Source organism: Nelusetta ayraudi, unplaced genomic scaffold (assembly GCF_046127955.1).
Source record: "Nelusetta ayraudi isolate G7.1 ecotype Tasmania unplaced genomic scaffold, CSIRO-AGI_Nayr_v1 ptg000168l, whole genome shotgun sequence".
Taxonomy (NCBI): Eukaryota; Metazoa; Chordata; class Actinopteri; order Tetraodontiformes; family Monacanthidae; genus Nelusetta; species Nelusetta ayraudi.
In genome coordinates, this window is record NW_027466218.1 from 3859483 (window position 1) to 3887358 (window position 27876).

At 47.4% G+C, this 27876-nt stretch overlaps 1 protein-coding gene across 2 annotated transcripts in view; it reads right to left on the bottom strand.

The window, feature by feature from the left end:
* The window catches only part of LOC142880463 (cadherin-4-like), a 115762-nt gene that overhangs the window by 67295 nt on the left and 20591 nt on the right, over nt 1-27876 (bottom strand). For both annotated transcript variants that reach the window (XM_076014411.1, XM_076014410.1), the window contains exon 2: nt 3898-4124. In XM_076014411.1, the coding sequence (XP_075870526.1) occupies nt 3898-3993 (96 nt within the window). In that variant the 5' untranslated portion in view covers nt 3994-4124. The remainder of the gene's footprint in view (nt 1-3897; nt 4125-27876) is intronic.

Below are 27876 nucleotides of genomic sequence, written 5' to 3' on the forward strand. Positions count from 1 at the left end.
AGGATGGCAGCACGAACTCAGCGGGCCGGAAAAAGGAAAATGGGCCGCCACGTTCGTTTAAAGGCGTTGCGCTTGTTTGTTTCTAGCTTCAGGGCATCCAGGGAATGTTCCCATTTCCTTTATTTCTCTTGCTGGTGTGTAATTTTCCTGTCACAGAAGAACAAATACGGCAGCATATATGGAACATTTGAACATCATGTCTCATTCATTACGTCTCACAGTCTAAACTCAGGCCTCTGTGAGAGGGTCGTCTGGCTCCAAGCAAGAGATACTAAGCATGGAAAACACGTCGTATCATCACCTGGCCTAAACAGACAATTTCCTTCAATTCAAGCACTGAAATATCAAATCTATATCCTTTCCATAGAAGACGTCAAAGCGCACGTCTGTTGCCACGGTGACAGCTACTTCCCGGCCCTTCATTCATTATCAGCATCCTCGCTCAGGTGCCAGGGTAACTTGACTTGAAGTATCACTCAGTGGCAGTGTGTGGCAGCACTGAGCATGGGCTGCTATCAACCACCATCGGGAAAGCAGGACAAGGAGGAAGATGGAGAAGAGCTGGATGGGGTCAGAGGGAGGAGTAAGCCCCCTACAACCAACATGGCGGCCCGTTCCATTTCAATGTAGCTGCTCACCCAGCGCACACGTTGGAAAGGTTTGTGGCTTCCGCATTGTGTTGGCCCATAGAGCCTTCGCACTTCACACCATGCCTCTGGAACTCCCATGATACATCAGCACGCATCAGCCAGTCAGAACGAGCCAAGACACAGCGGTTGTCTCGCCTTACATATTATACATTCCCCCCCCCCCCAAAAGATTAAAATAGCAACCTACAATAGAAAGACCTATGAACTGCCCCTTTAGGTTGCAGTTATCCTGTCAGCTGTTTTACAGCTGTTTCTTTTTGTATTGTGGTTTATGGGGAAATCCTTTTTTGGTTGTATGGGGTTTTTGGCTGCAATACCACAAGTGACCACTAGATAAAAGGAATTGCAATCCATATTGCCAGTCTGGTATCTAGTTGTATAATATATCCATGGGGAGGAGTCACACAGTTATGACAGGATCAAGATTATTGGGTCATATATTTTTAAGGGGCTCTATTGTGGCCTTCTCCAGATTTAATAACTCATTTTTGGTAAGTTTGAGATGTACGGGCCTCACGGACACGGACAAAGCCGGCCCATTGAGAAACACGAAATATTGTCATGTGTTAGCTGGCATGCCAGTAAGGCAAAAAGACCCGTTAAAGAGATGAAAAATCTTTAAATTATGAATTTAACCCTCTGCCAGAATTGCGAGAGCAGGGAGCGAGGCCAGCGATGTTGTCGTCATCAACCATTCACACCTGAAGGCGTTCTGATGGAGGAGAGCGTCTTGGAACACAGTGAACCAAGGAAACAAAGAGTCTCGTCTGCAGGGGGGGAAATGCAATCCCGTCACTGTGCTTTGTCTTTTTGGTTCGGTTGGTTTTTTTTTTTGTCAAGGTTCACTGCGTGATCTGCCCACGAGAGAACAACGTGCAACACAACAACAGGAAAAAAAAAAATATCACAGATGACAATTAGACCCATCTGGCCTGACAAATTATTGACATTTAAAAGACTGATTTTCTCAGACAGACAGGAAATACCATCTGCTAGCAAATCTATAGATCCATACATGAGCACCTAGACAAACTCATAAAATGTTTTTCTTAGCTGTATTGCAATAACTTCACAATGTTACTGTTTCATTCTGCTTTAACAGGAATGTTCTTACATTCACTCAGGTGTAACACTGATGTGACAAAGCGTTCCGCAGCCGACATACAAAAGCTGTTTATTTTCCCTATTTCTGATGGGGTGGAGTGAGGCGGGTGTGTGGTGGAAATTAAAAAAAACAAAACAAAAACAAGACAAAACAAAACAAAGAAAAAACAAACAAACCCTAAAACTGAAATCGCTTTCATTTAATGCTGGGTCCTTGTTCAACGCTCTGAGTGGAAACAGAATGAATGTGCCAGACAGCTGGAGCTGGACCTGACAGATGCAGCTGAGGCAGAACATTAGTTCAGTTAATGTCAATTATTACCCAGTGAGCACTATTGTTGAGCTGCCACGAGTGGGCAGGATTCCAGTCCTACCACCTCCACCATCATCTCCACGACCACGACCACCACCACCACCACCACCACCTCCGACACTCTGCTGTACAAGAGTCGGCTGCTTTTAGTCATGATTACAACTGCGACGGAACACGAAGCTCGATGGGGTGCAACGTGTAATGCAGGGGTAGTTATGGTGATAAAGTTGTGTGTGTGTGTGTGTGTGTGTGTGTGTGTGTGTGTGTGTGTGTGTGTGTGAGAGAGAGAGAGAGAGAGCCTCCGCCGCCAGGGCATAAGCCATTGTGTGGAGAGGGAGAGGAGGGTGGGACAAAAAAAAAAACCTTTCTGGAATCAGAACCACTTTAGAGATCAGGCCACTGAGTGTCAAACATTAAAACTTCAAAGTTCAGCCTGACATTCACACCTGTTTTCTGGCTCTGGCGTGTAGAAAACAGTGGTTGTTTATTTTTGAAGCTACTTCCGAGCATGTGCATTCTATGCCAGCAGACCACAGCAAACGCTGGACACCGATCGGATCCTTAAGCGCATAAAACTCTAATAATATACCATCAAAGAGGAGCTACATGAGACGGTAAAACAGCAAATCAGGCTGCTGTATCGCAGCTCCTGAGCTGTTTTACATTGACACTTCTATGTTCTCGCTCCACTGACAGGTGTTTGCAGGTGTGTTTTAATCAGCTTTGGTCCGATTAGATTGTGGGAAGTGCACGGTGCTAAACTGTTGCCTGGATAACCAGCAGACTGGCTGAGGGATTAGGATTGGGCTCTTGGATTTGGTCTGGGTGAGGAAATGTGAGAATGTTGTTTGGAATGCGTTGTTTGGAATGGCAGTGGTGGAGCATCAAGTTACTGGTTGGAGGAATCTTTACTTGCCAGGCCTCTGCTCCAGAGTGATTTATTTTGCATTAATGGACTCCTGTTATGTGATCGACGTACTCGTTTTAATCCCACATTTAATGAATTCATCATTAGCAATATGATTAAAGATGATCATTCGGCCTGTTTTGGCGTCTTCAGCTGATTAATGCAGTCACAGAGGCCCCGTTGTTGTGAATCGACGCAGAATAACATTGAGATTGTTTATCACAACTGCTGATCAATACAGTCTTGCAATGCTAAACTGTTAGCACTCGCGTACGCGCCTTGACTCCATGTCACAACTGACACTCTGTTGCACGTTCCAAATCTTAACCTACTCAGATTACTGGAAGGACGTATGACTAGATGTACATGTCTGCAAGGTCACTGACATACCTTCTGTGATTTTTGTTTCCGGACAGAAATGCTAATTCAACCTGGCAGTTAGAATAAAACATATCACTCTCTAAAGCAAAGCAACACAATGGCACTTCACAAGAAGCAAAGCAGTCTTATTTAAAGGCCAAGTGTGTAAGATTCAGTGACATCTGGTGGTCAAACAAAGTACTGCTATGTTAACTTTCATCCCCGTTAACTCGAGGCTGCAGACTTGATTTCAAACCTGCCTTCATCCACCTGTGATGTCATGGTAAAAACAGATCAGGTGTTGAAACACAGCGCCCCCATATGGCTGACTCCTCACAAGTGGAATGTATTCCTTTTCTCTTGTTTTTAATTTTTTTTTTAACCAATTAAACCAATAAATATATATTCTCAGCGACTTCCACTGATTTTCAAGCCCATTTTTCATGTTTTTTTTTGACTTCAGTACTTCCCTCTAAAATGTTATACACTGGGCCTTTAGCGCCAGAAGCTCCCGATGTAGTGTTTTTCACCCTGCATCCACAACATTTCTTAACAGACTCTACCTTTGCCAGCGCCAGCGAGTGTGGGTGTCCAGCCAGGGCGAGCTTGACGGTGGTCTCCCAGATGCGCTGCTCGTGCAGCCCCTGCGCCGTCACCATGAACTGCACGGGCTCCGACAGGTTGGCCACCTCCTGCTCGGTGTACACCGAGCCGTCGGCACGCACGCTGAAGTTGGGGTCGTTGCTGACGAAGCCCACCTCTCGGTTCCGCTGGCAGTCTTCGAACTTCACTGTGAACAAAAAAAAAAAGAGGCGCAGTCGGCGTTAGGGATCGGCGCGCTGGGATTTCACCCGATGAGGTGTTCATAAATCCTTGACGTGCGAGCTCGGCTTTAAGATTAACCCGCATCCATCACTGCGTATCGGGGAAAACATCTCATCCCCGCCGCTGTCACTCCCCGTTCCTGACTTTGTGCCGCCTTTCTTTGGAAGAAAAAAAACGAAAAAAACAAAACAAATTGCTTATCTGCTCCTGTAGCCGCATACACACGGGAGACAAGCCACTTCCCTTTCATATCATTCTTCTTCCCACCAAACTAGACAGATAGCAATGTCAAAACGGCGCTTCCCCCGCGGCCTCTCCGGAGGGAGCATGAAGAGAAGGTCTAAAGCACATTAAGCCTGAATGGGGCGACGCTCGGCTGCCAAAGGAGCCGCGAAGGAGCGCAGAGCTGAATGACATTTGGAGGGTTCTGCTTGACTGAGACAAAGAGAAAAAAAGGACCTGTGAGGAATATCATGTTTACGCACGCAAACACACACACACACACACACACACACACACACACACACACACACACTTGCTCGCTCGCTCACGTAGCCTCTGCTGCTATTCCGGTATATGTGCGGGTGTGAGGGGACGGAGGACGGAGGTCTTTTCCTCAATTCAGACATGTGGAAAAAAGGGGAAATTTGGAATGATCACATGGTACACCTACAGATATATCCGGACCAGGCATTTTGGTCTGGATGACTGCGCTTGTGCCAGTATCCTAACGCAGAAAATGAATCAAACTATTTTTGAAATGTGTTGAAGTCTGCTCTGCTGGGATCAGAATCAGAATATTTCATTAATCTCCAGGGGAAATCATGTTACCGCACTCCTTTCAAATAAGAAAGCGGCGCCATTATTGACAGCATTTACAAATCGGCTGGCAGAATTTCCCTCTTTCAGCTTGTTAGCATTGGGAATACCTAAGCTACAACACAGAGACCAAACAACGCGCCAACATGTTAGCTAGCAGCACAAACTGTAGTTGCATCCTGCTCAGCGTCAGCCCACAGCTCGTCACTCTGACAAAACTGCTCTGTTTACAACACACGCGCGTTAATTCTTCCATGCCATGCCATACTTCCTGAGTTCAGGTACTGAAGGTGTTTAAGGAAACCTGCCTGACAACTCATTTTGTATTTAGTGCACTATCAGACAAGCTTCCGTACAATTTGGCAGCCCAAGATGGCAGCTAACTAGGAGCAAGCTCTATGTATATTCTTCTATGTATGAGGACTATTCTAAGGGTAGGAAAACCAAATTACTTTTATTGTACTGCCAGTGTACACTTTTATCAATGTATTTATGTACGGTGTGTTCAACTTTTAGCAAAATAAAAATCATAAATCAAGCCAACTTTGACATTTTTAACCCTTGAGAAATCATGTCCACCTTCTGCCTCTTCTTGTCCTCCATCTTGTCTTTCTGTTCTTATTCCAGTAGTTCATGGTAGAACAGGGAGTACTTGGTACATAATGGGCACGCTCGCCACAAACGACGCACATCAGCGCAGCACCGTTGCTCCTTCAGAATGGCAGCGTTCTCATCAGAGGGAGCCGAGGACCGAGCCCCAGAGAAGGCAGGTGCAGAGCGAAGACTTGAGAATGAATTCCCGACTTCATTCCGCGAGTCTCATGCTCAGCGTGTGAGAGTTGGAAGCCAGCTGTGTTTGCATGTATTTTTAAACTCCTGCTTCGGGCGGGCCTTATTGTGCTTCACGTTTGTCCATAGTGAAGCACAATAAATGGATTTTTTTTCCCCTGCTAACATCAGTTTATCATGCTGACAGACACACAGGCAGAAGGAGGATATTTGTAAACTAAATTGAAGGAAAAAAAAAAACACTCAGCAAGAACATTGCGACAGCAGCGTCGCACAAGGCAAAAATCAATGGAATTGAATTTTATTTACGCCGTGATCATCCACAGCAGCAGGAATCTCTTCTCACTTTAAAAAGAGAAGCTTTTATAAATAGTATGCGTTTAAAATGTTGATATTAATTCAGAGCGCAAACTGCAAAACAAGTTTTTGCAAATGAATTAAAACTGTCACGAGAACCAAAGTCAATATAAAGTGAATTTACTGCAGTCCTGACAATAACCAAACACGTACGTCAAACATTAATACCGTTAAAATGTGCTCTCTCTCTAGCGAAGAATTGGCCCGCTAGCTACTGTTAGCTGGTGAGCGCTAACATCGCTCATTGTGGACATCTTCTGCACAGAAAATATTTAGAGCAGATGTTTAGGACACTCCTGTTAAATCCCTTAAAACCACACAACCACGACTGTTCATTAATATCCAACTGCATGATGCAACGCCACGGCCGACGGATTGTGGATTTTAATGTGTCTATTATGTTAACAGACAGGCGCAAACACAAAACACGCCGCCTCTTATCTCCCTCCACCGCAGAGTTGAAATGAATGCGCTGCGATCGGATCGCGCAAACTTTGGCTGCCGATAACAAGACAAAGTGATTCCATAAATCAGCCCCCGGGGGGGTTGGAGCAGAGCGAGATTTCCCATTTTATTTCATTTATTTTTTTATTTTTTTTGCCTTTCTTCTCCAGAAATCCGGCGTAAAGAATTTTAGCACAGCAAGCATTTTATCCTGCCATCTATTGAATTTATCGCCGGGGCTCCTGTCAGGATAAGCGGCGCTCAAACAACAACAAGCGGGCCAATGAAAGGATGAGACGCAGGCGGAGGCCGCTGGTGCTCAGTGCAGCAGCAGAGTGATTGCATGTGTAATGGGATGGATGGTAAACACAGTCCTCCTCACAATGAGCACAACCGCCTGGGCTGGCACACAGCGCATCCATATTTTCAGAGTAAATTGCAAAAAAAAAAAAAAAAAGAAGAAGAAGAAGAAAAGTGACTTTAAGGATGGTGGGCGGATGTTATTTACCAACAAGAGGATAAAAACAGACCTTCGTGCATCGTCCGCAGATGAAATGCGATTGCCAGCATGCATTATGTAAATGCTTTCAATTAGCCGGCAAGTGAGCGCTGCTAATTGTTGTCACTTAGACGACGACAGCGACAACAACAACTCGGCTCTGGCGCGCTGCAGCCGGAGGGCTGAGGGACGTTAACCGGCACGCTCGCGGCTGCGCGCCGGCCGGGCGCGCGTGGGAGGCAGTTCGAGCCGGAAGTTCAGCCAGTCCTCGGCTGAGGCCCGTGTATTAATTTCAGTCATAATCCCACAAGAAAGGCTCGCAGGTCTCCGCGGGTCCCGCGCCGCCGCGGCGGAGCCAGTTGGCATGGGAACACACGCAGCGCGCACGAGGCTTTAGCCACCGCGCGGCTCAGCGCTCGCCGCCCACTGCTGTGTAGCAACACAGGGCAGGACTCGTGTGTAAGGGGTGCACAAAAATACACAGGGCTGTCAAAGGATTGCTTAAATGGCGATTAAACTCTGAATTTCCATAGTTAACCGCGATTAATCCCGTTTTGATTTGCATGGTTAAAAATCGTAATGTATTATTGTTATTTTTTCCTTTTCATGTCCATATTTATGCGAAGCAATTCTTTCTGGAATGTCTTAATTGGGAAGAAAAAGAAGGCAACGAAAGGATTTCCTTTTTGTGATGTTTTGTAGCATTATTTCTTTGAGAACAGTGCATCTGGACCCACTTATCACATCTGCATTTTGTTACATGAAGTTGAATGAAACAAAGCCTGAGCCATGTCATGAATTCAAAACAAATATATCAGGAAGGTTTTAGCAGCACTTTTCTTTTAAAGTATAAACAAAAAGAACCATAAGGAAGAAGGAAAACTGTGTGTCTGTCTGTCCTAAGCTGAATCAAGCATTTTATGAGAGCTGCTGTTGCACACCCTCAAACAAAAAAAAAGATGCTTTAACTGATAAATTGAGAGTTCATGAGATTATTGTATTTATATAGTAGAGAAACATCATGATTCTCCTCCACAGCAAATCACCCTGGAGCTGTAAACTCCCTCTTCTCTACAAAGGGAATATTTGATAAATACATTTCTTCCCTTGTCTGATGATGCACTTCCTGGATTTTTTTTATTTTAGTTTTTTTGGCTGAATTTTGCTCCAGGCCCCTGAGCTCTGTGTTTCCCAGTAACCTGCTCATCACAGGAACAAAGCTGCACCTGCTGCTGTGTTTTGGTTCGCGGCAGCGACACCACCACCACCAGTCGTAGCAGCAGCAGCAGCAGCAGCAGCACCACCACCACCACCACTAGTAGCAGCGGCACCAGTAGTAGCAGCGGCAGCGGCACCAGTAACACTGTCTGTTTTACTATGAGCTTTATGAAAGGTCAAGTCGTCCACCAACAGCAGGCACATTTAAACCTATTTTGTGGTTTCTTTGTGCATTTTTTCGTCTCGTAATCAAATTCACTACAAAGGAAACTGGGAAAGGTGTGACTTCTAGATCTCTGTATTTTACCCAACATATGGGTCCTCTGACATGTCTGGTTTTCGCAGCTTAAGATGGAAAACAAGTCTAATGTGTCAAATCATCTGAGCTACTTTGTTAAAAGATAATAATTTGCATCGGAGTGGAAAAACAGTGAAACAAACAATCATCCGCTGGTAAAGAGCAACTCTGCCGAGACTCTGAACACAAATCTCATTTTTAATGATCCACTCATGCACGTGATTCGCTTTGTCGTCTTCCGCTCGGCGAAGTGCGGCATCCTTCCCCACGTACGCGCAAACGGTCCAACAAGTACAAGACGAGGCATCTGGGGTATTTTTTCTTTTTCCATTTATTTTCAAACTCACAAGCTTGAAGGTAGGAAACTCATCTCACTCTCGTCCACATTCTGGACCCAGGCTGCGGCTTCGGGGCAGCGAGCCGAGCACGACATCTGATCTAAAAAGCCAGAGACAATGTGAAATCTTCCCCTTTTTGGCATATATTTTTAAATTGTGATGATAAAATTACGACAAAGAGAAGAGCTCATTCTTTCTGCGTCTTTCCAGCTAATAGAGACGAATCGATACTGGATGTAAAAATGTGTGTTCATCTCCACCGGAGCCCACAAGGCTGTGTGTTAAGTCTGGTAGGTTTTAGCCCCCCTCTGTTCTACAGCAGCGCTAGCCAGGCTGCCATTCTGCTCCACTGCTCCTCCTCTGGACACAGAGCAGAGAGTGCAGCTGCAGCAGCAGCGGCAGCGGCGGCGGCTAAAACAGAGCGGGCACGCAGCCGTGACCGCCGACCGCCGGGTCCTCCACGCACAGATGCGCACCAAAACTTAAGAGGACACTTGCACGCTTGCCGGCTCACACGCAGACACCAGCCAGGCCTCCGTCTCCTCCCTGAGGCCCTGGTGGTGGGAAACTGCAGCTTCACCCCCCCCAAAAAAAAGTCCCAGCTGAAGCAAAAGTGGAGGGACTGCGAGCAGATTTTCCATCCAGCCGGCTTTGCCAGGCGGAGCGTGACTCGCTCATCCCTGTTCACCTGCCCGCCTCATGTTCACCTGCCAACTGTTGCAGGGCAGTCAGCGGCGCTTTGTGCTCCTGTAATCTCACTGGGTTTAACTGTCCGGCCCGGATATATGTTTTTTTTACTCTCCATTTTTTCTTTTGTTTAAAGGGGTAGAGCGATATATGATTATTTCCCCACCAGGTGTCGTAGTTCTGCACTGCAGCTACGCCAAAACAAACCGTCAACTGCAGGGACCTCAAACCACCACTGATATGACGGATATGATGAGTATCAACTGATAACATAATGTGGTCGTCCGGCTGTGTATTTCTTCTCTATTGTTCTGTTTCATTTGAAATCACTGGCTGTTAGCATAATTAGCATGAAGCGGCGACCGCTCCCTTATCAGTTGTTTATGGCCACCGCAGTGGTAAACAACAAAGCTGACTGTCACATCGTCACATCTCTGAGGATGTGAACTTTCTTCTCTGTTCTCCAGTGAGTTTTAATTCGCTGATCCGACCCTTCAGGCCCAAACACTGTATAGCGTGTTTACAGCCTTTCATATGGTGAAACCCACAACCTCTCATTCTCACGGCCGACACTCGATCACGAGGCCACTGCCAAGTAAGAAAAAAAAAACTCCTCACACTGCGGCACCTTTAACCTGATGCAAACCAACTCGGCGCTTTAGACGGACATAAAAATGATTTAATTCCATTTTGAAAGCGGCAGAAAGAAAAAAAAACCCCGAAAGGTCAACAAAGAGAGCAACATCGATCTTCTTTTGCTTTGCAGAACAAACTTTTATGAGTTCTTCTGTTTTGCTGCGCGGCTCACCTTATTGTTTTTCACGGCTTTATGCCGTACATCTGATCAGTTGTTTAATGAGGTGCAAACAACAAAAAAGTGTTTTTGTTTATGTGAATTGAAATAAAGGCCCATAAAAATGATAAAAGCTGCAAAAATAAATTTGCATACAAGACGTCTAACAGGCAACAAAATATACATTAATGACTGCAGGCGCCGGACGCAACTCGTAAAAAGTCGAAGCAGACGCAAACAAACTTCAGGCAAAAACTTTTTTTTGAACGCTCGGTCAGGGAGTCAGATAATGTGTGTGTGAGTGTTTGTGTGTTTGTGTGTGTGTGATGAATCACTAATCGGGAATCCAGGCTGAGCATATGGAGGTTGGTTTTGTTAAGGTGGCGTTCATTCCAGTCGTGGCAACGGCGCTAAGTAAACATTCCCCGCTGCTCTCCTCAGACCGGCTAGAAAATCTACTCAGCCCACTCAATTTGCAAATGACTGCATTTTTTGGGGGGGGTTTTTCCAGGCCAAAGCTGAGAGAGAGAGAGAGAGAGAGACGGCGTGAAGCCCTGTGATGAGCCAACCGACAGAGAGAAAAGTAGTGAATGTAGCTGCATGAGAGGGAGAGGCGGCTGTGAAGATACAAATAGTCCTCGTGAAAGAAAAAAGAAAAAAGAAAAAAAAAGGAGCGGTGATAGCTGATCTGTGGGTGTTGAGATTAAAATCCTGTTGGAGTGTTAGTAGTAGTTGTTCAAACTAGGGCCACAAATTCCTTCATTTTTCTTTTAGCTGAAGCGATGCAGCTGCATTACAATCAAAGTAAAAATGATTCCTGCCCATTATTAAGCTTCAACAAATCTTCCTCTGACACGGTTGAGATGTTATAATGTGTCAAAGTGGCAGAAAGACGAGGAGGCAGAGGAGGAGTGAAGCCAGGGGAGAGGGAAGGTGCGTGCCTGCTTCACTGGGCAGTAAAAGTGCAGATGTAACAGCACAACTGCCGGTAAAGATGTTGAATCCCTCCACTGATATTTTCAGCTTTATATCTTCCGTCTCGAGCGCTTCGCCGCGCTGCCTCCGCGAACCCGTGGTGCCCCACGCGGCACAACCGCATTAAATAAATAATTAAATAAATAAACCATCTGAAAATAACAGAACCCTCAAAGAGTCTTTTTGAAAATGCGTCCCACTGCGCCCCCATGGGGGCGACACCATTTACATGCTGCCGTTTTTTAAAAAACAAAACAAAAAAAAACAACACAACAACACTTCAGGTAACAACAACGCCACCCCCTGCATGAAAAATGACTTTTCCTGCCTCTTCCTTTTCTTTTTTTTTTTATTTGCCGCAGTTGGAAATGAATTTTTCTCTGCCTCTGCGGTTCAATGTTTAACCCCCCCCCCCCCCCCAAAAAAAACAAAAAAAAAACAGGCCCATACACTTTCCCTCTGACAAGCTGCTCTCGCTGAAGGAAAGCGCTGCGACTTGAGTGTGTGTGTGCGTGCGTGCGTGTGTGCGTGCGTGTGTGTGTGCGCTCCATTGTGCGAGAGCGAGATAAAAAGGCAGCGAGAGCCAGAAGAGGGGACATCGGAGTGGGAGTTGGTGACACGAGATCTTGCCATGTACGATTAGAACAGCTGATGCAGAAATGGGAACGGGCATCGCTGCACCGCCGCGCTCTTCTGTGCGTGTGTGTGTGTGTGTGTGTGTGTGTGTGGGCGAGAAGGGGCCGCCCCCTCCTGCCTGCCTGCCGTTGGTGTGCGTGCTTCACTTTTTAAACGCTACATGCTTACATGCTTGTTAGTGCCGCTCTCACTCGTGCACTTGAGCAGGGTGAAGGCTGAGAAAACAAACAATCCTCCCGCCGGCTGGTTGGCTGTCGCCGCGGCGTCCCTGCGCCCGCCGTCCTCCCCCGCTGCTGTCACACCTCTGGTTGCCTATAGTGTCACCTCCCGTCTCCGCGCAGGTTTGGATGCTGCAGCCGCTATAGAAAGCACATAAGCGCACGGCACGGCACGGCACGGCACGGCACGACACGACACGTCACGGCACACAAGCCGAACGTCTGTGTCTTGAAGCCTTTATTCTGCAGATCTCTCTCACACACACACACACACACACACACACACACACACACACACACACACACACACACAGGAGGCTGTGTGGGCCCACACACTCTGCAGGGACGTCTCAAAGGCTTTCAATGCATTGGAGGGAAAAAAACATCTTCACAGGTATTTGTTTCTCGTCGCTCTGCACGTCTGGTGAATTTGGGGGCCAGGCCTCACCGGCATGAAGCCTTTTGGTTTGTGCACACTGGAGGGAGGAATTCTTTTTTCCTTTTTTTTCTTTTTCGGCTCTTATCTGTGCATTAGCCCCCTCTCACGGTGCATGAGAAGGCTTGAGGAATGAGGGTGGTGTGGGTGGAGGGGGGTGTGGGGGTAGTGGGGTGAGATAAAGAGGGAGAGCGGGGAGCAGAGCGGAGCGGATGCAATTAAAAGACTGGGTCACAGATCGCCCTGCCAGGCGCCGCTGTGATTAATACAGCAGCGATCAGCCCAGGAGCTTTTCCCCCCTTTCCTACTCTCGTGTGTGTGTGTGTGTGTGTGTGTGTGTGTGTGTGTGTGCGTGCGTGTGCGTGTGTGGTTCTGCCTTGTGAAGTGTGAGAGTGTGAGGTTGACTCAAGTATCGCAGATATATCCCAGAGGGTTTTTTTTTTTCTGGAGGGGGGCATCGTTTTTTTCTGTTGTTTGTTTGCCCCGACTAAATATTTGTGAAATTTCTCCTCCCTGAAGACAGGAAAGGATTCTGAAGCATCTCCAGCAGCAGTGGCATGGACAGGAATTAGGTTTTGGCTGAGCCACTAAACAAAATTGGCCGACGTTACCGAGAACAAACCTGGAGAAGGATAAAACTCAAAGGAGGAACACAGACAAACTGAGGGAAGTGAGGCAAACTTGTGAAAATGTGCACGAGAATCTGCACTAGAAAACAAAGAAGACTATACAACTGAAACTCTAAAAACAAGTCAACTGTGCATATTTTTTCATTCTATTCAGTTCAAAGAAAAACAATATGTTAGGTAACAATAAATAATAACACATCTGGCTTCTGTTTCTTCCAGACTGCCAATGACAATCAGTGCGTTTACATGGCACTAGAGAAAGTCGAATTATTGCCAAACTCCGATTATGATCGGAGTTTGAGAACACCCAGATAATGCGATTGGAATTCGAATTTCTCTGCCATGTATACGCCTTAATCGGACTATTAACTGGACAATGCGAGTGCGCACGCGCCACGCCTCGCTCTCGCGACTCATGACCGCACAACTACGTCGTCTAACAAAACAGACGGCGTGAAACAACCTGGCAAACGCGAATAAGAATGTTGACATTTGGAGAGAGGATGAGACCGGGGTGATGCTTTCTCTTCTAAAAGAGATGGACATATTAAAATAACACGCAACGGAGACCTTTTTTAAAAAGGTAGCGCAGCAAATGCAGGGCTCCGGCTTTGCGAAACCCCTGAACAAACACGTATTCGTTCGTATTTATATTTCTACCTTTTCGTTCACATTTTTTGTAAGTTAGAAGAATTTTAACTTAGTAAATAAAAGCACAGCAAAGAGATGTTTTTCTGATTTGTTTTTATTTTGGTAATTTTGCTGTTATTCTGCTGGAAATGGCGTGCAGCGGCACGAGCTTCCTCCACGGTCGGCACTTTAATGAGGTATAACTGAAGACACCGTTCCTTTGCAAAACCTGTACACAAACTCTCCCACCAGTCTGCTCCGAACCCGAATCCAACAAGAACGAGAGTTTCGGGTCCGTAGCGACGGCACAAAGCGTAGCATCGAAGACATTGTGTTGTTGTAGCCCTCCAACAGCAGACGACGTTCTTGTCTGCCTTTTAAAATAACCATGAGCACAAGAAATAGGGTACACCTTATCTGCTAAGCAAGTAACACGTACATTATGAACTATCGTTCCATATCATAATGATTTAATATGTCAACCGAAAGCAGCTGACCAGCTGAAAAGACTCACTCCACCCCCTAGTGTTGGGAGGATGACATGTTCCCGTCAATAATTCGAATTTCTCAGCTGCATGTATACGGGGACCAAGGTGAGAACTCCGATTGGACGAGAAAACTGAATTATTGCTTAGGCCGATTAAGCTCTGCATGTAAACGCACTGAATGAGATGGACAACGTTGGATATTTCATTTTTCACTATGCAAATCTTCAGATACTCGGCACAAAAACTAAAACTACTCTTCAAGTTCACACAGTTGTGAACTTCAAGAATTAAAATAACCAAACACTCCATCCTACAACAATTCCTCTGCAGCGGATCATCTCACCAGAGGTTTCTGAACAGAGAGAGAGAGAGAGAGAAAGAGAGAGAGAGAGAGAGAGAGAGAGAAAAGATTCCAAATAGACAAAGATCGTGGAATCTGGCTGTGAATCAGTCTCCAGCATTTCGGAGGGGTAGAGACGGAGGCTGAGGTGAATTAAAATCAAGAAAAGGAAGTAAATTGCGTCAAAGCGGAGAGCAGCGCTTCCTGGCCTCTCCTGCAGCCGTCATGCTAATGAGAAACCTTCCTCATTGAAACACAAACGAGCAGCACAAACACGTCAAATAATTCCCCCTTTTATTTCTTTACATCCCCACTCCCACTCCGCAGACCTTGCCTTCAAGGCTCCCCCTTTGAATTTTGTGCGTGTGTGCGTGCGTACTGTGTGTGCAGAGATGGAGCTGCACTTTATCAGAGCAATATCTGCTTTAAGGAGGTGAGGCGAAGAAAACGCCTGAAGGCTACACACTGTCTGTTATCTCCCACTACAGTATAATCATTTCACACGGCCCCGGAGCGAGGTGGCGAGAGCTCAGCAGGGCCCCGGTGACAAAACACAGGGTGGGGCATGTGAGCAAGCCGGGGGCCAAAGGTCGCCGAGAGCCCGTCGCAGAGAGGACTGCTGGCTGCTGCACTGAGGAACCATTAGTTGAGTCAAAGCGCTGTAAGAATGTCTGTCCCCCAACTCCCACAAATATATATGTATATACATATACATATATAAAAGTAAAACAGACTAGAAGGCATCGACTTCTCCTCTTCATACACACACCACTGCCTTGAAACACAAGAGGACAAGAAGAAGAAGAAGAAGAGCAGGGGGAGTTACGGTTTGTGTAATTGGCTGCCACACATCAGGTTTCTTGTTTTGAAATGGAAAAATCAAATGGGAAACAAGTTATTTCTTGGCTGCCATTCAGAACGGGAGCGGCAAAATAATAATCACGGCAACTTTGTTTTCAGTTTTTCTTCTTGGAGCACAAAGGGAAAAATATGTTAGCTGCCAATGAAACAGACCAAGACACTGGTCAAGAGTGGAGAAAAACATTTAAGTGCTATTCTACATCCTGGCAGTGGTTCCCGCCTCTTTCCGTTTAATGGCATGTGATTGGTCCATCTAAACTAGCGTCCACTGAAAAATGTTCAGCGCTGCGCTTATCACAATGGATTTGTGCCACTATTAAAACCCGGAAATCCAACCGTGTCACAAGTAGCCACGGGTTTTAAAACCAGTTGAGTTTTTACCGTCACATTGTTCCTGCAGTGGAAAAATATCTCTGGTTGAATTCAACAAACAGCAACGCTTATATTTGATAATTCTACCCCACATACATACAGGTTGAACACATCCATCCATCTTTCCTCTCTGCTTCTCCTGCTACCAAAACCTGTCCTGGGACTCAAACTCACAACCTTCTTGCTGTGAGGTGCCAGTGCTAATCACAATGCCACCATTATAGTCATTTACTCAAGTAATAAATAATTTACACATACAAACATATCTTTTTCTTTTTTCTCACGGTGGTGATTCAGAGCGCTGCAGGAACAACCTGAGGCTCAAGCGCCAGTCCAGTCACATGGTGTGCTGGTCGACCAGAGGAGCCTAGCAGAGGCAGCGGTGGAGCCCTTTTATGATTCAGCACCTCTCAGCCGGTTATTTTTAGAGGTGCTTCATTACCCTGGAGATTGGCCTTCAGGTCTGGAAACAGGCTCCTCATCCTTGGACAAACAAGACTCACTCTTCAGGTAATCAGCTTTTAATTTTCTCCCTCCGCGGGTTGCGTTCGAGCAGCGGACTCCTCCGCCGGAGCCGACCGCCGTCCTTCTCTCCGCTCTCTCCCCGTCCTCCGCCTCCTCCGCCTCCTCCGCATTTGCATAAACGTGTTTGCTTCCCCCTCCCCCGGCGATTGTTTAGCTGCTGTGTTCAGCATCTCGATTCAATTCCCCACAATTGGCCTCATTAGCATTACAAATATACACTTGGAGAGATGCAGAAATATCCGTTAAACCTGACAGACTAATTTCTGAAGGGGGGTTGGGGGGGGGCAGCAGGAAGCAGGAAGCTAAATTTGTGTGATAAAAGGTGTATCGCTGTGTCTCAATAATGAGCTTCGCTCTGCTGAAACGACACTTTCCCGCCGCTCGATGTGAATCGATGAACGGCGCCGCCAGCTGGCCGAGGCGGCGGCGGTGCCGGGAACGTATTGGACGGCCTGGACGCAGTAAAAAAAAAAAAAAAAGGTGTAATCACAGCAGACGAAGGAGGTGCGTCTTATCTGCTGCGCCTGGTGCCCTCTCCATCCTAGATCATGGCTCCTAGAGCCGGTGATTAGACTTAAGACAGATCTGCCTCATTATCCGTCGCTCTCATCCGTCCCTCCTTAATCCACAGCAAGGCCCCCACCCTCCCGCACCCCCTCCCGGGGGGGCCAAATGATAGGCCAGGCCGGTCATTAGTCTCCCGGCTCACAGCCGTGGACAAAACACCTCCCTCTCCCCTCCGAGAGGGAGATCGAGGCCGCCACCTTCCCACAACCACCGCTGTGTTTGAAAAAAACAAAACAAAACATCCTGGGCTCGCTTTGCACGTCGTTTCACTACTTATGTGATCTGAAGCGAGAGAGAGAGAGTGATGGAGGGAGAGGGAGAAGGAGAGAGAGGCAACCTTGCAACGACTTTTAACCCACGCTGGGCCTGGAAAGGTCGGTCCACTGATCAGGTGGGCACACGGGCAGCGGCGGCTGCGAGTGATTCTGTTGTTGTCAATCGCTGCACGTCGCAGAGGTGGGGTGGGGGTTTGGAGGGGGTGGGGTGGGGGGCTGGGGGGGGGGTGATCCTCCAGAGGTGCCGGACTGGAGGATCTGTTTCCTGGGCTGAACTTTAACTCAGAAACAGTGAAAATCATCACTGTAAACAATCTTCAATGACATGAGGGCTAACAGGGCTAACTCTGCTAACTCAAACAGAGCAGAATCCTCCTTAGTACAGCTGCACTGCTGACCTATAGGGGGCGCCAGAACTGGCCTCCACATGCGGTCTGTCTGCAGCCGTGACTGAAGTCGAGGCCTGGGAGCCAGGGTAATGTCGGCGGTGAGGCGCCAGGAGGCTTCGTTTAACGGGAGGATGGTGTCAAGTTGTGTGGAAACTCGTAGAGAGTTCATGTCAACCAGGGACAATTGTTTTCACTCTGTCAACGACGACCATTAATCACTGGTGGCCTTTGGGCTAAAAGAGTTCTTAAGTTGCCCAACAGAAACTCTCATCGCTCGATCAAATCAAAGGCCAAACCGTCCAAGACAATAAAGATGATAAGCAAACACAACTTACTGCACTGACTTTCAACATTTTCCATTTCTGAGATTGTTTGTGGCGACTTGTTGGAAACACAGTAATCTCGTGTTTGTTCAGTTTGTGGGGGAGAAAAAAAAACCTCAAGATGCATCATGGGAGATGTTGTTTATGGTCCTTCCAGCAGCAGAGGCTTTAATTCAAAAGCAACAAGCACACACACGGCTTTAAGACCTCTGGCAGGCTACAAAAATAAATAATAAAAAAGAACTAACACGGACGGCCCCCGTTCGGTCCGCGGGCCTCGACTTTGAGAGGCGTGCTTCGCCGCCCTGCAGCCAGGAGACACATGAAAGCACTTCGCTGCACGGTGCGGCGGACGGACGGAATTTGCTGCATCCCCTGCAACATTGTATGCAAAGTTGTAATCGTGTCTCCGCCTGCTCGCAGCTTGAGCTCGGCAGGCGGAAAGCACTTGAACTAAAAAGACAAACAAATCGCCCCAACGTCCTCCACCGCCCGCACCTTGAAAGCCACCGGGTGGGAGCCACTTTTAACACATATTTGCTTTGAAGTCGCCTTCGCCCGTCCCGGAAAAAAAAAATCAATTAAAAACATGACTAATACATTTGCACCTTACATTCTCCACTCTTTCCTCTTTAGAGCGTTTGATGTCCCGCCGCCGCCCCCACCGCCGCCGCCGCCGCTGCCGAACACCGTGTAAACGCTGAGATCACACAGATAGTTACAGGAGGACTTTAATGAGGGCCCGGCGCGCTCACTCCCTGCCTCCGGTGCATAATAAAGAATGTCAGCGGGTCCCCGCTGCGCTGCTTCTGCACAACACTCCACGGGAGTGTCGAGTGCCGTCACTTTGCTGTTATCCCCGCCTGAGTGTCCTCTTTTGTCTCCCCGGCTGGCGGAGACACTGGCTGATTTAAAAATAATCTAATGGGAGATCTTCCCCTCGCCCCCTCCATGCTCCTCCTTTTATTTCCCACAGAAGCCGCCCGAGTGGCTCTTATCGCAGAGATCCGCCGCCGTCCCCGGTACGAGCGGCGCCGCCCGGCCTCATCCTCCACCGGTGGAGCTTCAACCTTCCAGCTCAGCTATCTTCCAGCGGGCGGGGAGGATTGGAGGTCCGTCTCCCCAGGGCTGCGGCGCCAAAAACCATTATTCTTATCACGGCAGGACAACCCAAAATAAATAAATAAAAAAATAATAAATAAATAAATAAGTAAACCCACCTGAGAGGTGAAATGATTTCTCTCTCTCTCTCGCTCTCTCCCTCTCTCTCTCCCTCTCTCCAGATCGGCGTGTTTACCTCCACGCCCACGCTGCAAATTTCTCCACTTCTCATTAACTGATAGCGCATCACTTATGACCTTGTGATAAAAGTACATTAGGCCGCCGACGAGTTGACGATCTGAGGAGAATCCGGCCGTTTAGGTTATCAGGTGAGGCAGCGGCCGCCTCCGGTGTTATCGCAGGGCCGGAACAGCGAGAGGCGTAATTGCTCTTTTGAAGCTGCTCATTATTACAGTCGTAGAGCGTTTGAGGGGCCGGCGAGCAACATGACAGCTGCTGGAGGAGGAATAGCAGGAAGGCGGAGGAAGGTGGAGGAGGAATGTGGGAGAAGCGAGGTGGAGGAAGGGAGAGGAGGAAGGTGGAGGTAGGTGGGGGAGGAAAATGGAGGAAGTTGGTGGAGCAAAGCAGAGGTGGAAGTTGGAGGAGTAAGATGGAGGAAGGTGGAAGAAGGTGTGAAGGTTCTTCAAGACACTTAAACTACCAACTTGCAGATTTCCATTTTAGATAGATAGATAGATAGATAGATAGATAGATAGATAGATACATAGATAGACAGATAGATAGATAGATAGATAGATAGATAGATAGATAGATAGATAGATAGATAGATGTACTTTATTGATCCCAAATTGGGAAACTACACAACACGACTTGAATTGTTAATTATCTAAATGAGGTACCAGTCCGGTGTATTTAGCCTTGTGTTCACAGCTTCCTGCTGGAACAGATGCTTAGTTGGACCTTCCATGTGTCTGCAAGGGGACAAACTAGCTCAACCGGCGAACCAGTTTGTTAGTGGGTTCAAGAGTGCAAAGATCTAAGAGAGGACGATGGACATCACACGGTCACCAATCTTTATTTTGCCCCATCGGCTGCGGCAGAGCGGAAAAAAAGGACAAACTTCCCTAATGATGTCTTCAATCTCAACAGTCTCTGCCGGCGCCGGACACACTGGCAGCGCTTTTAGTCACAACACGGCAGAATAAAGAGGAAAAGGCAGGAGGCCCCAAAGACAAATTGTCAGCCGCAGAAGTTTAACCCTCCGTCTGGGCAGCGGAGCCGATTGGTCAGAGCAGAACTGATGGACGGCAGAGAGACGAGGACGCCGCAACAGTCTGACATCATTAATTATCATCTGAGATAAAGCGTAAAGTCCCTTTTCTTTGACTGATTAGCCAAATATCTGACAGGGAATCAATGTGGGTCTTTTATCCTTTCTTTTTTCATTCTTTCTTTCAAATTCATCACTTTGAAATATGCTCGTTGCGTGTCTCCTTTCAGCGGGGGAGGGAATCTATAATTCTGCTCTTTGTTTTTTCCCCACAATTAATTAGTCAGGCGCTTTCATTACAAAATGCTCATCATAACTCCCACAACAAATAATGAAACCAGCAGCAACTTTCCTTCCTGCCGATTTTGGCAACCACAACTTGTGGGCCGCGTGCCAATGTCAGAGCTCCCACACTCTGGAGGGATCGGCCAGATTTTGTTTTTTCACCAAGGCAAGAGGCGCTCTCTCTCTCTCTCTCTCTCTCTCTCTCTCTCTCTCTCTCTCTCTCTCTCTCTCTCTCTCTCTCTCTCTCTCACACACACACATACGCAGATGGATCATTAAATAAGTATTTTAACGGCAGTGAAAGCAGAACGGAAATATCTCATTTCACTACAGTTTATGGTCACGTAGGAAGCTGAATTAAGTTTTAATCAACTCTGGGAAACATCTCCATACACAGACTAATTCAACATTCAAAGAAGGAAATTACAAGAATGAACAACTACATTACGTGTGTTCACTGAGATAATCTGTGTGCAATATAAGCAGTAGTGGTGTGATTCACTGTGATTGTTCAACAGTGCCACAGCCAGCATAACGCAGTAGGATTACAGGAACATTAAAGGGGCAATACACAATGTCAATTCACCACTAGATGATAGTCGTAGTTTTGCCAGAACAAACCTCCCTGATATGCATTGATCTCTATTCTGGTGCTGGACACCCACAACGTCCAGCTTGGTGTTTAATTCGGGGAAGAATATGCATGAGGTTCTTTAAAAAGTGATGCAATCTTTCCCGCAAGTTAAAACCCGGCAGCATCTCAAAATCCCAGCCAGTGGTTGACTGAAGCCGCTGTGGTGGCGGGAAACAAAAAACCTTTTCAGAGAAACAATTAATTACAACAACTAAAAGATGCAAATCTGTCTCCACAGGATGCTGAAAGTGAATTTTCTATAATGGTGACGTTATGTTCTTTTCCGAAACCACAAATGTGTTCTTGACGTGTTTACTATCATCCAGCATTGCAGGCTGGAAATACATGTTGTGTCAATACACGAGCAAAGAGGAAGAAAACAACAACAACATACAAGGCAGCCAATTTAAATGTGAAGAGGGGAAAGATTTACCCAGCAAATCGCCGTGTAAACACAGTCTGCGCTCGGCGGAGTCAGACGCAGCGCAATCGCAGCTCGGGGCATCTAAACATCAAATTAATTTCTTGCGCGCCGCTCTTGGTGCCAAATCCTCAGCTGAGATGCCTGCTTCTCGCCACCATCGATTTGTCAGCGTGTTAAACCCCCTCCAACGGTGAGCCTAGTCTGAGCTCGCCAACAGCAGCACTCGCGTCACGCGCCGTGACTCGCTAACCCGTAACGTATGCTCAGACTCCAGCTGTCTGCTGAAGTATGAATCTCACTGCCTCTCACTCACAGTCTCACTGGTGGGGGTGGCGGGGGGGGGGGGGGGCGGTGACAGCGAGGCGAGATGAGGACGTCCCGTGCAGCGTGAAGGATGGTGGCAGCCGTTCCCTCCAGGCCCTGGTGATGGCGCCGCATTGATCCGGCAGCTGCCGAGCCTCCAGTGCAGCTCCTGCCTTTTTTTTGTTTTTTTTTGTTTTTTTTGGCTTCGTCAGCATTGCTCAGCTACCGCCCTTAAAAAAAAAATCTCCACAAATGGTGGGGAAGTGGAAATGCTGACGTGTGCAGGACGATCCAGACAGGTGGGGGCGCCAGCGTGGTGTAAATTATTGCTTAGCGCTCGCTTCTTTATGAATTTGCGGCTAATGTGTCGCGACAGGCGGCAGCAGGACCTCTAAACACCAGCACCTGTTTGTCCTGTTTAGCCTGCCAACTGGTCCTCCAGGAAACTTAATTCTGCTAATCCACGCGCATATTTGCACAGGTGGAGGCGTGAAAGTGTGCTGCCTCGCCGTCTCGGTGTTTGTCTCTCTCCTCCGGTGACTCGTTGTCCATTAGCTCGTATCGCTCGGCGGCTAGCGCGGGGAGTTTTCGCTCGGTGCAGCATTTGGCAGCAGCTGACTTGCTGAACGTGTGCGGAGAAAAAAAATATCCAAAAAGCCAAAGCTTATAATAACTTTTTCAGGCAGATCCTGAAAATCTAAACTTTTTGTGACAAGCAGGCTGCAACCCACCGCCCAGAGAGAGATCTGCATAAGCAGCACCGGTCCAGCTTATCATCATCATTATTAGTGTTTTCATGATCAACATAGCGGGAATTCGGAATAAATCCAGTGGTGAGTTCAAGGAGCAGGAGCGTGAGCGGAAAAAAGAAATAAATCAAAGACAACTCGAACTTCAAAGAAATTCAACAAGTCCAAAGCAGCTTAACTGTGTCTTGACATGCAGCCGACGTCTCCTCCGTGTTTAAAACTTTAAAAGACAATACAACAATGTTGTGAATTAAAAAGTACGCAATTTTACACGCAAAACCCTCTACACAGTGTTTAAATGGGCGAGACGAGGAAGATAAAACCCGTTAATCCGACTTTAATATTAATGCCCGAGGATATGAGCCGAGGAGAAGCGTAGCCGGCCTTCCCTCCTCTTCTCTGCGCGGACGTTCCGCTAATTAATCTCCTCATCCGACTTTTGGCAGGAGGTTCAACAAGGTCGTTGAACAAGTCGGAGGAGCGATTTGACTTTCAATTTTCGCCGCTTTAAGGTGTGTTGCAGCCTCCCTCAGACCGCACGCATGTTTAAAACATACACCTCGGGTTTTGGGGTCGGGTCGACCCGGCAGTTTTTGAAAATGCCTGCACATTTCCAACTCCGACCTGCGCCGCCACCGAACTTTGTCTTTCTGCTGCGTCAAGAGAAAAGGATGAAAAATGAAATAAATAAATAAAAAGGCTTTCATTTATGCCGTAACTATTTGTGCATTCAGCAATAACGCGTGCAGGGAAATCCATTAGGCTGCGATGGCGGCGCCGTCGGCCAGTCAACTGTTTAGGTGGGATAAGCAAATTCCTGCGCCGGCGCCCGGAAATGTGCAGCGTTGTCAGATGTTCGGTGACAAACAGTCATTTCTCCAGTCATGTGTCGACATAATTGGTTGGTTTTTTTTCCTGGCTCCTCCCTGTTGCCTTGCTTGATATAGAGTGTCTCCACCCACTTCCTGTATCTACCAATGACATTTTTTTTTCCCATCACTATCCACAGTGTTCAGCGCACATATTTTTTTTGCAAAGAAAAACACGTAAAAAGCAAATCATTGCAGTTTTCATCACTTTACTTTACAAACTCTGCACACCTGCACGATGGGCGTGTTACCTCAAACAGCAAGAGAGAGAGAGAGAGCGAGAGAGAGAGAGAGCGAGAGAGAGAGTGAGAGAGAGAGAGAAGAGAACCCAAGTAATAACCATGAGGCCAGTATTTCCAAATGAAACCTCGCTGGCAAAATGTCAAACCAGCTGCCATTAAAGATGCGGTGACATTTTTCTTCCATCTCTTAAAGCTGCGATTCCATCTCGGCAAACAAAGGCCCTAATCTCTGCTCCTCGCCGCCACACAAAGGCCAGACAGATTAACTCAATTACTCTTTGGCTTCGCTGAACGACGGAAACAATAAATTTCTCATTTAAGCCTAATCCTGTCGGCTGGGGGGCGGAGGAGTCACAGCGTAGGTGAAAGAGGAGGCGGAAGAAGACGAGGACGGTTTAGGAGGAAGAAGAAGATGAAGTGGATTTGCAAGAGGAGGAAGAACCAGGAAGGGAAAGAGGAAGATGAGGAGGAAGTTGAAGAGGAAGTGGAGGAGCAAGAGCAGGATGGAGAAGGAAGGTAATGAGGGAGAGGAGGAGGAAGAGGACAGGGGGAGGAGGGAGGGGGGGAGGCTGGGAAACTGAATACCAACAGTACGCTCACCTTTTTTCATGCATTTTTTTTGTGAGTGAGGAGGAAGATGGAAGAGGAGGAAGATGAAAGAGGTGGAAAAGCAGCGGCAGACAGACGGACAGACAGAGAGAGATGGCGTGATGGCGTGACAGGCAGACGGACAGGAAGTGGGGCCGAGTGGGCGAAGACAACGTGGGGCGACAGAATGAGGTTTACAGCTCCGGTACGTCACACTTAGTTTGCAAGATGGAGCAGTAAAAAAATTTTAAATAAATGTCCCCTGTGATCGATACTCACACGCACACGCACACGCACGCACGCATGCACGCACACACACACACACACACACACACACACACACACACACACACACAGCAACTAATATCCTGCAGGGGGCGGCGTGCGTTCTGGGTTTTTAAGGGTCTGTGGCGTGTGTTGCGGCGAGGCCACAGATGGCCACGGAAGTCCCCGCCCTCTGCCCCGCCCCTCCTGGGAGACACGGACGGCGGTCACGTGGAAGTGACGGCGAGGACCATCTGCCTCGACGCGTCTTCACCGCCGCTCGTCCCCCCCAGGTCCCCCCAGGTCTCCCCCAGGTCTCCCCCAGCCGCAGTCGTCAAAAAATGTAAAAAAATGTTTTGGGTTATTTCTTTGCGTTTAGGCTCATTGAGACTTCATTTCAAAGTAACACTTATTGCTGAACAATCAACACTTTGATGTCAGTAATTAACACTTCCCAAAGTGCTTCTCAGTCTTTCTACATTTTTTGGCTGCTAATTGCCTGCAGCTGCCGCCGAGTGTTTCCACACATTCCACCGACTGTACGTCTCGGATAGAAACCCTCCGCAGGAAACTATTTTGGCTCCTGTGAAGCCTTTTAAAGTGCATCATGAAGAAAATATCACACAAGTTCATTCTTGTGGAATGTGTCAAATTTGAAGAAAAAAAAATGGATTTCTCTTCAGGTGGTTTTTTTTTTTTTTTGGTTGTTGCTGTTTTTGGTTAAAGTTACCAATGGCAATACAAGCAGGATAAACTCCTGCCCTGGTGTAAGAGCAGCGATCCTATTGGCTAATGACACACAGCAGTAATTACAACCAGTTGATGGTGACTCCTGGAATCTTCTTTCCATTCTTCTCCTCCTTTTGTTTCCCTCTGCCGCCTTTTCTTCTTGTAGTCACTCAACACAGTGGCCACATTTATCTCCCTGTCACATTTATCATTTATTGCCACCAAATCACTTCGTGGAAACACAAAATTTGTGTTTTCACTTTTTTAGGCAAAACCTTTTTAAAGATTTGCTTAAAACTTTTAACTTTGACATTTTTCAGAAACTCAATGGCTGGGGATGTCAGAACTGCACGGCGAAAACTGTGGATGGTTGTAACCAAAGGTGGATCCGTTAGCAGCCTGCTAGCTACCCAGCAGCTGTGGGAGGAGCAGTGGAGCCACAGTGGAGGGCTGGAGGATGGGAAAAGGTCAGAGGCTCTCTCTCGCTCTCTCTCTCTATCACTCTCTTTCTCTGCAGCAGCAACGGAGGAATGAAAAAGTAAGAAAAAAACACAAAGCGGCGGTGAGGCTCGAAGCGGGTTTCGGCGGCAAAGCTCCGTCAGACGGCGGCGGAAAGCTGTCAGCGCAGACGGCCGAGCCTAAAGCGGCGTTCCCTCTCCTCCGTCTGGCTCGGCGTGTCAGCTCTTCAAGCGGCCTCACCGCCGGCAGGAAGACGAGCCGAGCAGCAGCGAGGACGCTCCGCCTCGGTGGCCGTAAACAAAACAAAGACAAAAAACAAAAAATAAAAATAATCATAATAATAAAAAAATATGAGAAGGAGAAGGAGAAGGAGAAGGAGAAGGAGAAGAAGGAGCTCCTGGTGGTGTGTGTGGGTTTTCTTTCTGCCTGCCAAGTCGGACTTGTTTTCCGTTTTTGCAGAGAGCGGGAATTCTTCGCTCCCCTCCCGCCTCATTTGCTCCTCCGTGATCACTGGCAGATAAAATAAATTGAAGAACGGGGAGATGTGAAGGCATCGCGGAGGCGAGGAGGGACAACGATCCGGGGAATATTGAAACTGTCTTAACCCCCCCACCTCGTGGAGGCTTCTTAAAAATGAACAGCTTCCCAGGGATAGAAGACTCGTACACTGCACATTGGTTTCTTCTCCTTCTTCTCCTTCTTCTCCTTCTTCTCCTTCTTCCCTCTCTTCTTCGGCCAGACTGCAAAGCTGCAGGCAACATCTGGACGGTGGTGTGTTCAGAGTTCAGCCAGCAAAAAGCCACCACGGAGCCACGAGGAGCAGCAGTTGAAGTACATCTCTATGAAATGGGACGCCCCCCCGCTGCCCCCACCACCTCTCCTCGAGAACAAACAGCCTCGCCTGCAGCTGCGGTGGTGATTTTTGTCAATCTGATCGATTTCTTTCAAACTGAGACGTCAGATTTTTCACCGAACACTGAATAAAGGGGAGGGGGGGTGATCTGAGTTCCCATGATGCCTTGCACTGTGCCGTCGGCCGCTGGTGTTGACGCTGCCTGGTGGGTGTTTACGGCCTCGCACTTTGTATCTCTGACAATCGACCAGTTTCTTCTTCCAACGTGTACTTTGACTTAAAAATCAATGATGAAACCAAACAACTCGGCTTCCTGTCGATCCAGATTCGGCCTTTCATATATATATATATATATATATATATATATATATATATATATATATATATATAAAAAAATTGAATAAAATAAAGGCTAAAGTCCTTTGTGACTATTTTGACATTGTTTCCCTTTTGCAAAAGCTGCACAATAGCACAAAATCAATTTGCTAAAATCGTTTGAATCCTCTTTCGCTTCTGAACGACTCCACACTCTCTCCAGCCGTGCTCTCCATCCACCTCCTGCCCGTCTCCTCTGCTCTCCACCTTTCTTCTCTCCTCTACAACCTGCGTTTGACCCTCACTGACGTGAAGCCAGCGAGTGTGAGCGCTCTCCCGCGGGGTTGAGGGCCGGCGCTCAGCGACCCCCAGCTCCACCCGGAGGATGTGGAGGAGCGGCAGGCGGCAGATGAGATGTATAATCCCCCCGGCAGCGGTTGGGAGTCGGCCCCGGGGTCTCCTCCCGGGTGGACGTGCCCAGAATACCTCAGCGAGGAGGGAAGGTGTCCTGATTAGACGGCCAGAATTACCTCAAAAGGCTTCGTTTGGGCCATTTAATTCACGGGCTGTGAACTCTTCAACCGTCCTGAAAGCTCAGCCAGCCGCGCAGGGTCGAGGGTGCTGAGCTTGGTGTAAAGACGTTGACTTCCCAAAAAAATCTACCGTGGTTCGCATCAGCATTGGATAAGTTGAGCTTAACTTAAAAAATAAAACTCAGCTTGGCTCGAGATTAAAACATAAAATCTGAAGGTTCCATATTTACAC